At 34.7% G+C, this 13950-nt stretch overlaps 1 protein-coding gene across 4 annotated transcripts in view; it reads right to left on the reverse strand.

The window, feature by feature from the left end:
- lrp1ba (low density lipoprotein receptor-related protein 1Ba) overlaps window positions 1–13950 on the reverse strand; it is a 306580-nt gene that overhangs the window by 191705 nt on the left and 100925 nt on the right. For all 4 annotated transcript variants that reach the window (XM_058759880.1, XM_058759883.1, XM_058759882.1 and 1 more), the window contains 4 exons: window positions 13730–13858; window positions 12259–12399; window positions 11311–11436; window positions 4199–4315 (listed from right to left, as the gene is read on the reverse strand). In XM_058759880.1, coding sequence (XP_058615863.1) covers window positions 4199–4315; window positions 11311–11436; window positions 12259–12399; window positions 13730–13858 — 513 coding nt within the window. The remainder of the gene's footprint in view (window positions 1–4198; window positions 4316–11310; window positions 11437–12258; window positions 12400–13729; window positions 13859–13950) is intronic.

A 13950-nucleotide genomic window follows, 5' to 3' on the forward strand; every position in this document is an offset into this window, starting at 1 on the left:
AAATCGTCAAATTGCTAGGCTACTGCATAGCAATCGCATACAACAAACAAAAAATCTGAATGAAATATTAACAATACACATTTTCCCAGAACGTATACTTGCAACCCAGTAGCAACTCTTCTACGGCCCGTGGGGACCTCTGCTTTAGATAATTAAAATGTTCTTCACACCGAGAAAATGGTTCTTTTAAGAGCTGTTCACTGAAAGTTTCTTTGGGGAACCAAAATGTGACCCTGGACCACAAAACCAGTCTTAAGTGTCAATTTTTTAAAATTGAGATTTATACATCATCTGAAAGCTGAATAAATAAGCTTTCCATTGATGTATGGTTTGTTAGGATCAGGCTGAGATACAACTATTTGAAAATCTGGAATCTGAGGGTGCAAAAAAATCAAAATATTGAGAAAATCACTTTTAAAGTTGTTCAAATGAAGTTCTTAGCAATGCATGTTCAAAAATGAAGTTTTAATATATTTATGGTAAGAAATTTACAAAATATCTTCATGGAACATGACCTTTACTTAATATCCTAATGATTTTTGGCATAAAAGAAACATTTATAATTTTGACCCATACAATGTATTTTTGGCAATTGCTATAAATATACCCCAGCGACTTAAGACTGGTTCTGTGCTCCAGGGTCACAAATGGTTCTTCCATTGAATCTTTACATTCATGAAGAACCTTATGGAACATTTCCATTTCTGTAAAGTTTCTTTAAAGTGGGGAAAAAAAGGTTATTTAGATTATTAAAATGTTCTTCACACTAAGAAATGAAAATAGTTCTTATCTCTTCAGTTGAGATATTGTTTGATGAGCTGCTTTTAAGGTGTCTGCTTGTTTCAAACTCTACTGAGGATGGTTGCATCAAATGCAAGCGTGAAGACACATCATGAGTTTGTACCTCGTTCTCATTTTGGCAGCTTAATGTGAGAAATATGTTGCTACATAGAGTTCTGGGAAAGCTTACTTTGTAGCTATCGTAGACACTTAAGGCACATTTTCCACTGAGGTAAAAGTTGTTAAATGACATTTCTTTAGTAAAGAGTTTCAGAAGTTTGATTTTGATTTGAATCGCTTGGTAAATAAATCAAATGATCTTGTTTTATTTACACTTGCCAATTTTCACTTGCATTTGGTATTTGGCAAATGATCATTTTGACCCTGGAAATGCACTGTACTTGTTTTAACCTTAATTGCACCAGCCCTGGCTGTGAGGCAATGAATAAAGATTTCATGAAGAATAAAAAGTATTCAGTATCCATAGCAGTGGCGAAGCCACCCAATGAGAAGTTGGTACTTTTCCAAATGAATGATATTTATTAAACGATAATAATAATAAACGTATAGTTTCCCTATAACTTCATATATTTACTTTAAAATATATTTAACGTGTTGTGAAACATCCGTGAAAGATACATCCACAAACTTAATTTGGTCAGTTTAAAAACTCATTCTCCCAGCGTCAAATTGGTGTAACAACCTCACCCAGTGGCCAGAGGTGTCTTGCTGGACATTTACTCGTACCTAATCTAATCACCAGGTAAGCCAGTGAATGATTTTACTTCGTTTGAAAGTAAACATCTTTAAATGTATATATTATGTCCTTATATTTAGAGTACTGAGTGCACTTTTCTGTACAGCCATACAACTAGCCTGGCATAGCTTTCGATAGCATCATCCGTAATTCATAATATTTCCATAACAGCAAGATATGGATGATGATGGCAGGTAGCCTGGGCTAAATTTGGGTTTTTACAAACATTATTGGTGCACCCAACCACACAACAACTCTTTGGCATGTTGTAAGGTTAGTCCACTTCCTCGATCCGATGCTGTATGGCGGTTTGTTTTCCCCTAAAAGTGGGCGTGAACCTGTTCAGAGACATTCTATGACGTTGCGCCGGTTGTGAGTATAGGTGCATAGCATACCCTTGTCAAAAATGATGATTCGTCAGTGACGATTCAGTTAGTCCCACCCATATTTATGTTTACGACGTAAGAACATAGTAAAATGCGCACGTTTTAAAATAATGTTGAATTTGAAAATAGTGAAACAAACCTCAATCAGTCTTTAAAAATATTGGATATCCCAAATGAAAATTAAGTCTAAGCACTGAATCCAGACCGCCTACAAATGAAACCAGACCACCGGGTGATGGATTTAGATTGGAAACTTATGAGTGTGTTTAAAGCATCATATTAGCAACGTGTTTAAACCGCTAAATAGATGCGTCCTTTGTAGAAAGAAACACATAAACGTTGTGATACTGTACATACTCTTCTCCACAACAAACTGCATATTTGCAGCTGTGCACATTTCTGCGGTATTCGTTTACTCTTCTTTGAACGCGAACCGACAGAGACTGATTATAAGATCATCTGCGAAGCTCCGTCATCTCAGACTAAGGTAATGTTTTACAATAAACTTAGGTTAGGTAATGCATTAACTAACATTAGCAATGAGAAATATTGACCCTTATGATATTAATACATTTTTAAGGTTAGTTAATAAAAATAGGCTACAACTTTTTTGTTAGCTCAGGTACGAATGTTAACAGATAAATTTAAATATTAATAATTATTAGAAAATGTTGAAATTAAAATTAATGTTAATTAATGCTTTAGAAGTGTTGTGCATTGAACATTTGCGCTGTATTTTCTGTTGGCAATTATGCAGTTTTCTTACACGCACCTTGCCCACCCGGTTTTATGTCGGCCCACCCACTTAAACATTTCTGGCCTCGCCCCTGATCCATAGATAGATAGGATCAAAGTTCAAAAGAATAGTTTGAAACAAATATTTTGAACATTAGAAATGTATTTATGGTCACTATTGATGAATCCTGGTTGAATAAAAATATTATTTTCTTACAAAAAAAAAATAAAAATCTTACTGACCCCAAATTTTTAAACAATACTGTATATGCAATATAAAAACAATTATTATTTTCAGATTTTATATCTGTATTTATTGCCACGTTAATTTTTGAGGATTCCTTTTGATGTTCTCTTTTACATTGAAATACCTTCGTGAGATTTATACATCACCTGAAAGCTGAATAAATAAGCTTTCCATTGATGTATGGTTTGTTATGATAGGGCAATGTTTGTAAAATCTGGAATCTGAGGGTGCAAAAAAAATCTAAATATTGAGAAAATCGCCTTTAAAGTTGTCCAAATGAAGTTCTTAGCAATGCATATTACTAATCAAAAATTAGGTTTTGATATATTTATGGTAGGAAATTAACAAAATATCTTAATGGAACATGATCTTTACTTAATATCCTAATGATTTTTGGCATAAATGAAAAATCAATAATTTTGACTCATACAGTGTATTTTTGGTTATTGCTACAAATATAACCAAGCAACTTAAGACTGGTTTTGTGGTCCAGGGTCCATTTTACCATGACTTTTCTTTGAGATTCTGTGTTGCATGTACTCAACTGATTGGCTGCTACGCAACAAAGAAAGTCTATATCTCTGCTCACCCATTGGATCATTTTCACTTCAGAATGCAGAAAACCACCCAATAGGGTCACAGTTCAGATGTGATCATGACAGCAGCAGGTGACCTTCACAGCTCAAATCAAAGCAGTTTGGTGGGAACGGAGTGTGTAACCTCCACATGCACAAAAACATCAAAAGATATCAAAGAGCCAAGAACAGAGGAAATATGAAAACAGAACAGGCCTTTTTCTTTGTTTGCGTGAGGATGCTACAGAAAACACTTTAGATCTATGGCATCGTTTTGTCTGGGCTCTCAATAGCTTGTCTATTGTTGTTAAAAGCCTCAGGCCATCAGATTAAACTGAACTCAAAACAGCACATCTGACCTTGTTCTTCTGTTTTGAGAAACTACAATGGGCGTCATTTATGAACAGAAGATGTATTTCTCTGGAAATCATTTGGAAAACTATTGATGCGTTCAGTTCAACAATTTTCAGGATCTTATTCTGATAATAAATCAAACACAAGTAATAAAGAAATAAAGTGTGGTTTTTGAATCATGTTTCAATGCAATTAATGACATGCTCAAAGTATATAATACTGTACTATGGATTGATAAAAAGCCTCTAATTGAAGTATACGGAGGCTTGACGATGAAAGAGACCAGAAAAATTATGATAGCAAAGATAAAATATGGAAATACAGAGGGAAGAACTTCAAAGTGCTCCGTGTGAGGAAGACTCACCACATGACGAAGACTCATCCGATTGATCCCCGCAGTCATCATCACGGTCACAGCGCCAGTTCTCCGGGATGCAGCGTCCATTCTCACAGGGAAACTGGCCCGGCTGGCAGGTTTGGGCTGTGGGAAGCAAAAAACGCGGATATTAAATCACACCTGAATGGATGTGTTCAATCTCACTCCTGCATCTTGTATAAAACGCAAGTAAGGTCATCAGAGCGCTGAAAAAGATTGTTTGTAGCCTTGAACAATTCCCTTAAACATGGATTTGTTTTTTTTTGTTTGTTTGTTTTTAAAGATAAAATAATGATTTTAATAAATACTTTATAAAGTTTTGAGAAATAATAACAGTAAATAATAAATTATATTATTTTTTTTTAATAAAAGCATGGTTTAAATGTCTAAGAATCTAGTAGTCTTTATTTAAATTTAATACAAAACTTAATTATAAATTACATTATCACCATAACTACGAATAAAAACCTAAAAAAATAGATACATTAGATTTTTTTTCTTGATCCATTAAAAAAGTAGGGCCTAAAACTCAAGAAAAAAATGCTTATATTCCTTGTTTAGCACAACATTTTAATAAATTATATTATTAGCATAACAATGAGTTAAGATATATACAGGTGCATCTCAATAAATTAGAATGTTGTGGAAAAGTTCATTTATTAAATAAATTCAGTGCACACAGACTGAAGTAGTTTAAGTCTTTGGTTGTTTTAATTGTGATGATTTTGTCTCACATTTAAGAAAAACCCACCAATTCACTATTTCAACAAATTAGAATACTTCATAAGACCAATAAAAAAAAAAACATTTTTAGTGAATTGTTGGCCTTCTGGAAAGTATATTCATTTACTGTATATGTACTCAATACTTGGTAGGGGCTCCTTTTGCTTTAATTACTGCCTCAATTCGGCATGGCATGGAGGTGATCAGTTTGTGGCACTGCTGAGGTGGTATGGAAGCCCAGGTTTCTTTGACAGTGGCCTTCAACTCATCTGCATTTTTTGGTCTCTTGTTTCTCATTTTCCTCTTGACAACACCCCATAGATTCTCTGTGGGGTTCAGGTCTGGTGAGTTTGCTGGCCAGTCAAGCACACCAACACCATGGTCTTTTACCAACTTTTGGTGCTTTTGGCAGTGTGGGCAGGTGCCAAATCCTGCTGGAAAATGAAATCAGCATCTTTAAAAAGCTGGTCAGCAGAAGGAAGCATGAAGTGCTCCAAAATTTCTTGGTAAACGGGTGCAGTGACTTTGGTTTTCAAAAAACACAATGGACCAACACCAGCAGATGACATTGCACCCCAAATCATCACAGACTGTGGAAACTTAACACTGGACTTCAAGCAACTTGGGCTATGAGCTTCTCCACCCTTCATCCAGACTCTAGGACCTTGGTTTCCAAATGAAATACAAAACTTGCTCTCTTTTGAAAAGAGGACTTTGGACCACTGGGCAACAGTCCAGTTCTTCTTCTCCTTAGCCCAGGTAAGATGCCTCTGACGTTGTCTGTGGTTCAGGAGAGGACAACTGTAGCCAAATTCCTTGACACGTCTGTGTGTGGTGGCTCTTGATGCCTTGACCCCAGCCTCAGTCCATTCCTTGTGAAGTTCACCCAAATTCTTGAATCGATTTTGCTTGACAATCCTCATAAGGCTGCGGTTCTCTCGGTTGGTTGTGCATCTTTTCTTCCACACTTTTTCCTTCCACTCAACTTTCTGTTAACATGCTTGGATACAGCACTCTGTGAACAGCCAGCTTCTTTGGCAATGAATGTTTGTGGCTTACCCTCCTTGTGAAGGGTGTCAATGATTGTCTTCTGGACAACTGTCAGATCAGCAGTCTTCCCCATGATTGTGTAGCCTAGTGAACCAAACTGAGAGACCATTTTGAGCTGATTAGCTGATTGGCATGTCACCATATTCTAATTTGTTGAGATTGTGAATTAGTGGGTTTTTGTTAAATGTGAGCCGAAATCATCGCAATTAAAAAAAACCAAAGACTTAAACTACTTCAATCCGTGTGCATTGAATTTATTTAATACACGAGTTTCACAATTTGAGTTGAATTACTGAAATAAATTAACTTTTCCACGACATTCTAATTTATTGAGATGCACCTGTAGATATACAGTTGTGCTCAAAATTATTCATACCCTTGGAAAATTTGATCGAAGAAGGCTGTGAAAATAAGTCTGCATTGTTTATCCATTTGCACATTTATCCAAGTGGGGGGAAATCTTTTTCTCTAGTACACAATGGCCACAATTGTTGGTACTCCTAGAAATTCTTATTATTAAAATATCTCTGAAGTATATTCCCATTCATATTTGCATTTATCATCACACCAGAGTGACTAGGAGCACGAAATTATCCAGCCATGACTTCTGTTTCACAGGATTATAAATATGAGGAACACAAAGGCCAGATTCCCTTAATCATTGATCACAAGAAGTAAAACCAAAGAATATGTTTCTGATGTGTATTTGCTATAGCAAAAGATTGTTGAACTTCACAAATTTAGAAAGTGGCTGTAAGAAAAGAGCTAAAGCATTAAAAATCCCCATTTCCACCATCAGGGAAATAATTAAGAGGTTCCAATCAACTAATTACAAATCTGTCTGGAAGAGGATGTGTGTCTATATCGTCCTAATGCACAGTGAGGAGGAGAGTTTGAGTGGCCAAAGACTCTCCAAGGATCACAGCTGGAGAATTTCAGAGATTAGTTGAATCTTAGTTCAAGGAAAAAAATAATAAAATAAAAATCAAACAGCCCCTACATCACCACATGTTGTTCAAATGGGTTTCAAGAAAAATTATACTAGCTTATCCAAAAATGACTCCAGCATATTCAGTTATCAGACACGACTGGAACTTCAAATGGGACTGGCTTCTATGGTCAGATGAAACCAAAAAATTAGCTTTTTAGCAGCAAACACTCAAGATGGGTTTGGTGCACAAAGGGATAAAAAAGTATTCCATGTTTACAATGAAATCTACTGCTGTATCTTTAATGTTGTGGGCCAATTTTTTTGCTAGAGATCCTGGACATCTTGTTGGCATCATGGCATCAAGGATTCAATCAAATACCAACAGATAAAAAATTCAAAACTGACTGTCTATGCTAGAAATCTTACAATGGGCTGTGGTTGGATCCTCCAAAAGGACAATGATCCACAAACAAACATCAAAATCAAAACAAAAATGGGTCACTGAGCACAAAACTGAGCTTCTGTTATGCTATGGCCATTCCAGTCCTCTGACCTGAACCCTGTAGAAAATGAGTGAAGTGAAGTGAAGAGAAGAAGCACCAACATGGAGCTGGGAATCTAAAGGGTCTGGAGTGATTCTGGATGAAGGAATGGTCTCTGATCTCTTGTCAGATGTTCTCCAAACTTATCAAGCATTATAGGTAAAGCCTCAGAGCTGATATCTTGGAAAAAGGAGGTTGCAAAAAGTATTGAATAAAAGGGTTTGATTAATTGTGGCCAATGTGCATTAGAGAAAAACATTTATTTCATAATGAGATTTCTCTCCCATTTTAAATTCTTATTCTCCAATGAAAGGCTACATTTTTTAATTTTTTTTAAAATAAAATATCAAAAGGATTAATGATACAGATTTATTTTCACAGCCTTCTTTGATCATATTTACCAAGGGTATGAATAATTTTGAGCACAACTGTGTGTATATATATATATATATATATATATATATATATATATACACACACACACACACACAGTATATAACATTATTTACATTAATTCACATTACATTAAACAAAGACAAAAAATGATGATGATCCCAAAAAATCTAAAAAGTAACTTCAGCTTATAATAACAGTAAACTATTATTTTAGAAAACAATTCAAATGTCTCAGAGCACTAATAAAATGTTAATGTTAATAATAATTATTATTATATATATATAATTATATATATAATTTATATATATATATATATATATATATATATATATATATATATATATACACATAAAACAGAAGATTTTCTATGTGATCTTGCACTTTTGGACCCCAGGACAGTATTTCTTTGTTTTTTCTTCTTCTTCTTCCATGCTTGAAAAATCATCTGGATTTGTTTTCACCTTTTCCAGGTCTGTATCCAGTCTCAGCCGTGATATTGAGTAATCGCTTTTAGAGATAAACCCCTAAGCCCATGACATCCAATATTACAGTTCATGTCTTTCCTGCAGGTCTTATGAATGGGTGCAGTGTTCAAAATGTGTTTTGTATCAACATCTGGCACCTATGAACAGGAATTAACCATGTTATGAAGACACGGATATGGTAAATATACCCAACGGGTAAAACCTCTCAGAGGGATTCAGAAGTTTTCTCTCAGTGTGTTAAACTGCGAGAAAACTTTCAAACTCTGCTCAGCAGAAGCAAAGACATGGAGAATGTAAAGGACTGACGAGTGTGTGATTGAATTATAATAGTTATTGATCACAACATTAAAAAAAAAAAAATGTATCACAAAAGAACAAAAATTGATCTGTGAAGTGTTTTGAAGGCCAAAGATAACTGTTTTCCCTCATGGCTGTACGAGGCCGACAAGCCATCCAGTAGGGACAGTTTGTTACTAAACCACTTAGGGTCAAAGAAGGAAATGGTGTAGGACAAAACAGACAGTATTTATAGTGGCAGAAAAATAAAGTCGAGTCTGATTTAAGACGTAAAAGAGCAGCACAAACATTCCCCAAAATATCTACTTTTTGTGCTTAACGTAAGAATAGATCTACTGTAATGCAGGTTCGGAACAACATTATAGGAAATGAAAACTGAATTCTCATATTTGGTTAAACTATACCTTTTAATCAATAACTGAAAACCAGGAATAGAAGACTCCCTGCATTTCTAGCATCTTCCAGTGTTGCTGCAAAAGGACTGCAGGTGTTTGAATAACCTTTGAAGGTCAGGTTGTGCTGTTTTATGATGCTTTGAACGAAGGCAAGCAAACTGGAACATACAGCCGAACAGGTGCGGATTTTAATTCTGACAGAGTAACAGACCACAAGTTTGGTTGTTTACCCATTTTATGCATATCAATGTAGAAAGAGTAACAGGCTAAAATATAAAACGAGCACAATGTGGTGATATAAGTGAATGATGTGTCAGTTGGCGAGAATAGCTAGTTCGTCAAAGTTTAGCTATGCCTGAAGTTTATTTTGGTTCTCACTTGTACCAATTTTGTTATTAAAATTTCTGTTTTTCGGTAGGTGTATTCTGAACCCTGCTAATGAGAACGTTTCCATCCGAGCGTCATCTTGGGAATCTTGCCAAAAAGTCAATGTCGTTGATCTTAATGATCTATTCATCTTCAGAGGGTGTGAAACGTGTGAAACCTTTTTTATTTTATTTATTATTATTTCTCGTTTTAAGCCTGTAAGTCTTGCTAGTCAGAGCTACTTAATTACAGGAGTTAGGCTTTTTTTTCCCCGTTACACTTTCTAGACGATTAATTAGTTCCCTCAAGATGTCATTTTGAAATTCCAGGTTTGAAAGCAACCTTGTACTGAAGGCGCCTTTGAAAACCGAATGGAGTTCAAATCGTAAATAGTCAAGAAAAATGAGCATTTACTTTATGACTTTTTTAAATATAATTTTTGAAAATGATTGTTGAGTTTCTCATGACAGCAACCTGGGAATTAATTGGTCAATTAATTAGCAGTTCTTATGAAAAAGGATTTTTGCAACTTCTTGTTAATGTAAAGTAGCATTTATTGCCACAAAGCCACAAAAGAATGAAAAAAAAAAAAGTTAAAATTATTCATCATATTAACAGGAAATATTAAGCATAATAATACAATAATAATAATAATAATATAACAATCTACTTTTATGGATGGATGGATGAATGCATGGATAGATAGACAGACAGACAGACAGACAGACTATTGTATTATATACAGTCGTAACATTAGTACACTAGTGTAATATTGTATTTTACAAATTAAAATAATTAATTTTATCAAAATATATATTTTTTATATATATATATATATATATATATATATATATATATATACATACATCACAAATATAAAACATAAAACCTAAAAGTACATAAAACCTATCATTTAAATCAATTAAAAATAAATAAATAAATCTGAAAAAAAAAAACATAAATAAATTAAAATTATGAATTAAAAATCAATTATAAAATTATATCCTAAAGTGTAAAGTCTGTCTGAAAGCCACAGGAATGAATCCACCCCAAAAATCCGGAATTCCCTTTGACAGATAAGACGACTGTAAATTACAAGCTGGCACGAACTCTCCTTCCCCCTTCCCTGCTCTCCCCAACACTTGTCATTGATTTTCTCCGAATTCTTCTTTTAGAGATTAGATTAGAAAATTGTATTACCCACAAAGGGGAACTTTGTCTGTAGGCTATCTAAATTAAATCGACTGCTGCCTGTTGGCGAAATGTGTGAAATTGGTCTCCAGCCCTTTTATCAAGTGGCACGATACGGCTCCGACAACACGATGTGACTTAAACACAGCATCTTTACTGCGATATTGATGTTTCAGATTACGCATTTACCTTGATCTCAGGAAAACCCCCAAAGGAGTAGACAGCTTGGACGACGTTTTCTAGAGATTTAGACCGCAGGATATGGTTCAATCTAAAAGTAAATTAGATGCCAGATCATTCCAGGAGGTGTAAACTTGACCGTCTCGGTCATTCGCATTCGACGACCCAAAGCGAGATGTGGAAACGCTCGCGAAGGACTCGAGCTCACTGGGCCGAAACAGATGTGTGTCAGGTGTAAATCCCACCAAGTGCATGATGAATTACGCGGGCGAACCTAGTTTCGTTTCCGCGCAGTCGCTCCGACCAGAGGGAGCGTGTGACATGGGCCCGTACCGGCGGGAAATCATATGGGGGGGGGGTGTCATGTAAGACTCCTTCTCCTCTCAAAGCAACGTATTCTCCAATGGCGCTAGCTTTGAGTGCGAGTAGCCTACAGCGAGCAACGTGTCTCCCAGTGGTGGGGCCAGTTGGCAAGGCTGTTCTGGATGGCTGGGCGCAAATACGGGGCCGTCCATGTAGGACAGGGCTCCAGAGTGAAGCTCACCCGAGCAGGTGCGGTTGGACTCATCCTCGTTGCTGCCGCAGTCGTCGGTGCCGTCACACAGCCATCTCTTCGGGATACAGCGGTTGTTCAGGCATTTAAATTGGTCCGCTGGGCAGCTGCGATTGGCTGAGGAGAAACAAACAGCTTGTCAATTGGTAACACAAATTCATCTGAAAGCATGTGGGTGTCCAAATGTTTTGCGTCATACTAACATATCGTGGCATACTGTATCCCACAATGCAATGTGCTCAACTTGATCTTTCTTTTCAAAGTAAGGTGCATCAACCATGATTTTTAACCCTAAAATGCCTTCTGTATCACATTTGAAATGCAAATTTCTAAGGCTTCTAAATGATCAACATGACCGAAAATGATATTATTTGTACTATGTATAGGCCATATTTAATTTATTAATAATAAAACAATATTAAACAGAATAAACAATACTAAAATGTACTGTTGATCATTCATTATCATTAAACATTAAGAATAATATAATTTTAGTGTAGATTTGATTATTTTACATATTTAAATTCTAGGTTTTAATTACTATTTGTATATTTTTCTTTTCTTTTTTTATAAAAAGCACATAAAACCTATAATTTAAAACAATAAAAAATCTTGCATTATATACAGTCATAATATTAGTATTTCTGTGTGCATTTTAATAGATGTAAATATAAATATAGGTTGTATGTACTATTTATACTATATGTATAGACCATATTTTTAAAAACAATAATATATAATATAATATAATATAATATAATATAATATAATATAATATAATATAATATAATATAATATAATATAATATAATATTATATATGGTGTGGTAGTCTACAGTGTACAGATTATGAAGTAGGCATTACTCTAGTTTTCCATTGTGGACACAGCCTTTGTTTCTATAGGTTCATGGTTGGACTACAAAAGTGCGAGAAGACCTACAGCAGAGGTGTGGATCTTCATCGCTGCCATCTGAGCAGTCATCATCCCCATCACACTTCCATGAGAGCTGAATGCAACGCTGGTTCCGGCACTGAAACTCCGCTGGGCCACAGTGCTTTGTCTTAATGACTTCTGATGGGGCTAAAAAGAGCAGGAACAAGATGTTGGAGAAAGAACACACACACACGCAGCCTTTTCTCTCTGTGTCGGGTTATTATTGCTAACCAAAACCAGAACCAGAACCAAACCTTATTTCAGGTATTTGTAAATGACAAAATACTAAAAATACTAAAACTAACTAAAATTAAAATAAAAACAGAAAATATAATACTTCTAAATATTAACAAAACTGTAGTTATACTAAAATTTCTGAATTTGAATTGAGCTTATTTATTTGTTTGTTTGTTATTTTCTTAAATACATCTTAATATAATAGGGTCCAAAAGTTTGAGGCTATTAGTTTAAGAAAAAAAAAAAAAAAAAGGACATATTACAAATCATCACGAAAAATAAAATGGAGGGGGAAAAAATATATATATTAAAAATAAATAAATAAATAAATAAATAATAATAATAATAATATTATTATATACACATTTATATACCCCTTAAAAGAGTTCAGTATTTAAATGTCTTAATTTCACATTTTAAATCCTAAAATAAATAATAATAATAATAATACTACAATTATTTTGATATTTTGTGCTAAATGAAATTAGTAACAATGTAACAAATATATTTTAATAACAGACTTAAAGATTATCACCACAATTAGTGATGCAATTAGGTATGTTTTGTTGTAAAAGTTCTGTTACATCAAAGAATTTCTTTTGATTGTTAAATTTATCTGAATTGGAATTACAGTAAGCAAATTCTACTTCCTGTGTTTCCAATTTTAAGTTCCTGTGCAGCATGGCCTATTCAACTCAAATTCCAACTCAAATATTAAAAGTGGCCAGTTCTTTAATTCTGGATTATGCTTAAACCAGGAACACACTTCCACCGTATACATATAATGACACACAAAATAAAAATAAAAAGGAAGTCATTTCTGCAGTAAATTGAATCAACATGATTTTACAGTGCATTTAAGGCCAAACCACATGCAAACACAAACACAGTTACAGCCAAACCGCAGGTTGAGCGGAGACATTTACATCCCCCACTGGAAATGGAAATCAATGGACATATTCAGCTTAACATAAACATATCTGATCTGTTGTCATATTTCCCACAAACCGCCACCATTATTGACTAGCCTGCGGGTGCCAATACAAAATCTGCATATTCTGCTCTACCACATACCACTTGTAAATCCCAGAATAACAATCAATTAAATCAGCTCTAACCACACATGATGCAACAAGTTTTCAGTGGCCAGTAATATTTCTGTCGCTCACACTGTGCAAATTATTGCTTATATATCATATTATGCTTGAATAATGATTATGAACAACTAATAGAAGCTTACAAGAACAGGTGACGTTATCTTTCTCCAGATGTTGGCCGTCTGCACAGGCGCATATGCGACCTGCAGGCGTAGCAAGGCATAGAGCCGAAGAGCTGCAGCCACCGTGATTTGCCGAACACCGATTATTACCTGAGGAAAAACGCAAAGAAAGATAAATGTGATATTTAATGCAGTTTGGAGACATTATAAATGAGACATTCAAATACACCATAATTTCCATA

This window comes from Onychostoma macrolepis, chromosome 22 (genome assembly GCF_012432095.1).
Source record: "Onychostoma macrolepis isolate SWU-2019 chromosome 22, ASM1243209v1, whole genome shotgun sequence".
NCBI lineage: Eukaryota > Metazoa > Chordata > Actinopteri > Cypriniformes > Cyprinidae > Onychostoma > Onychostoma macrolepis.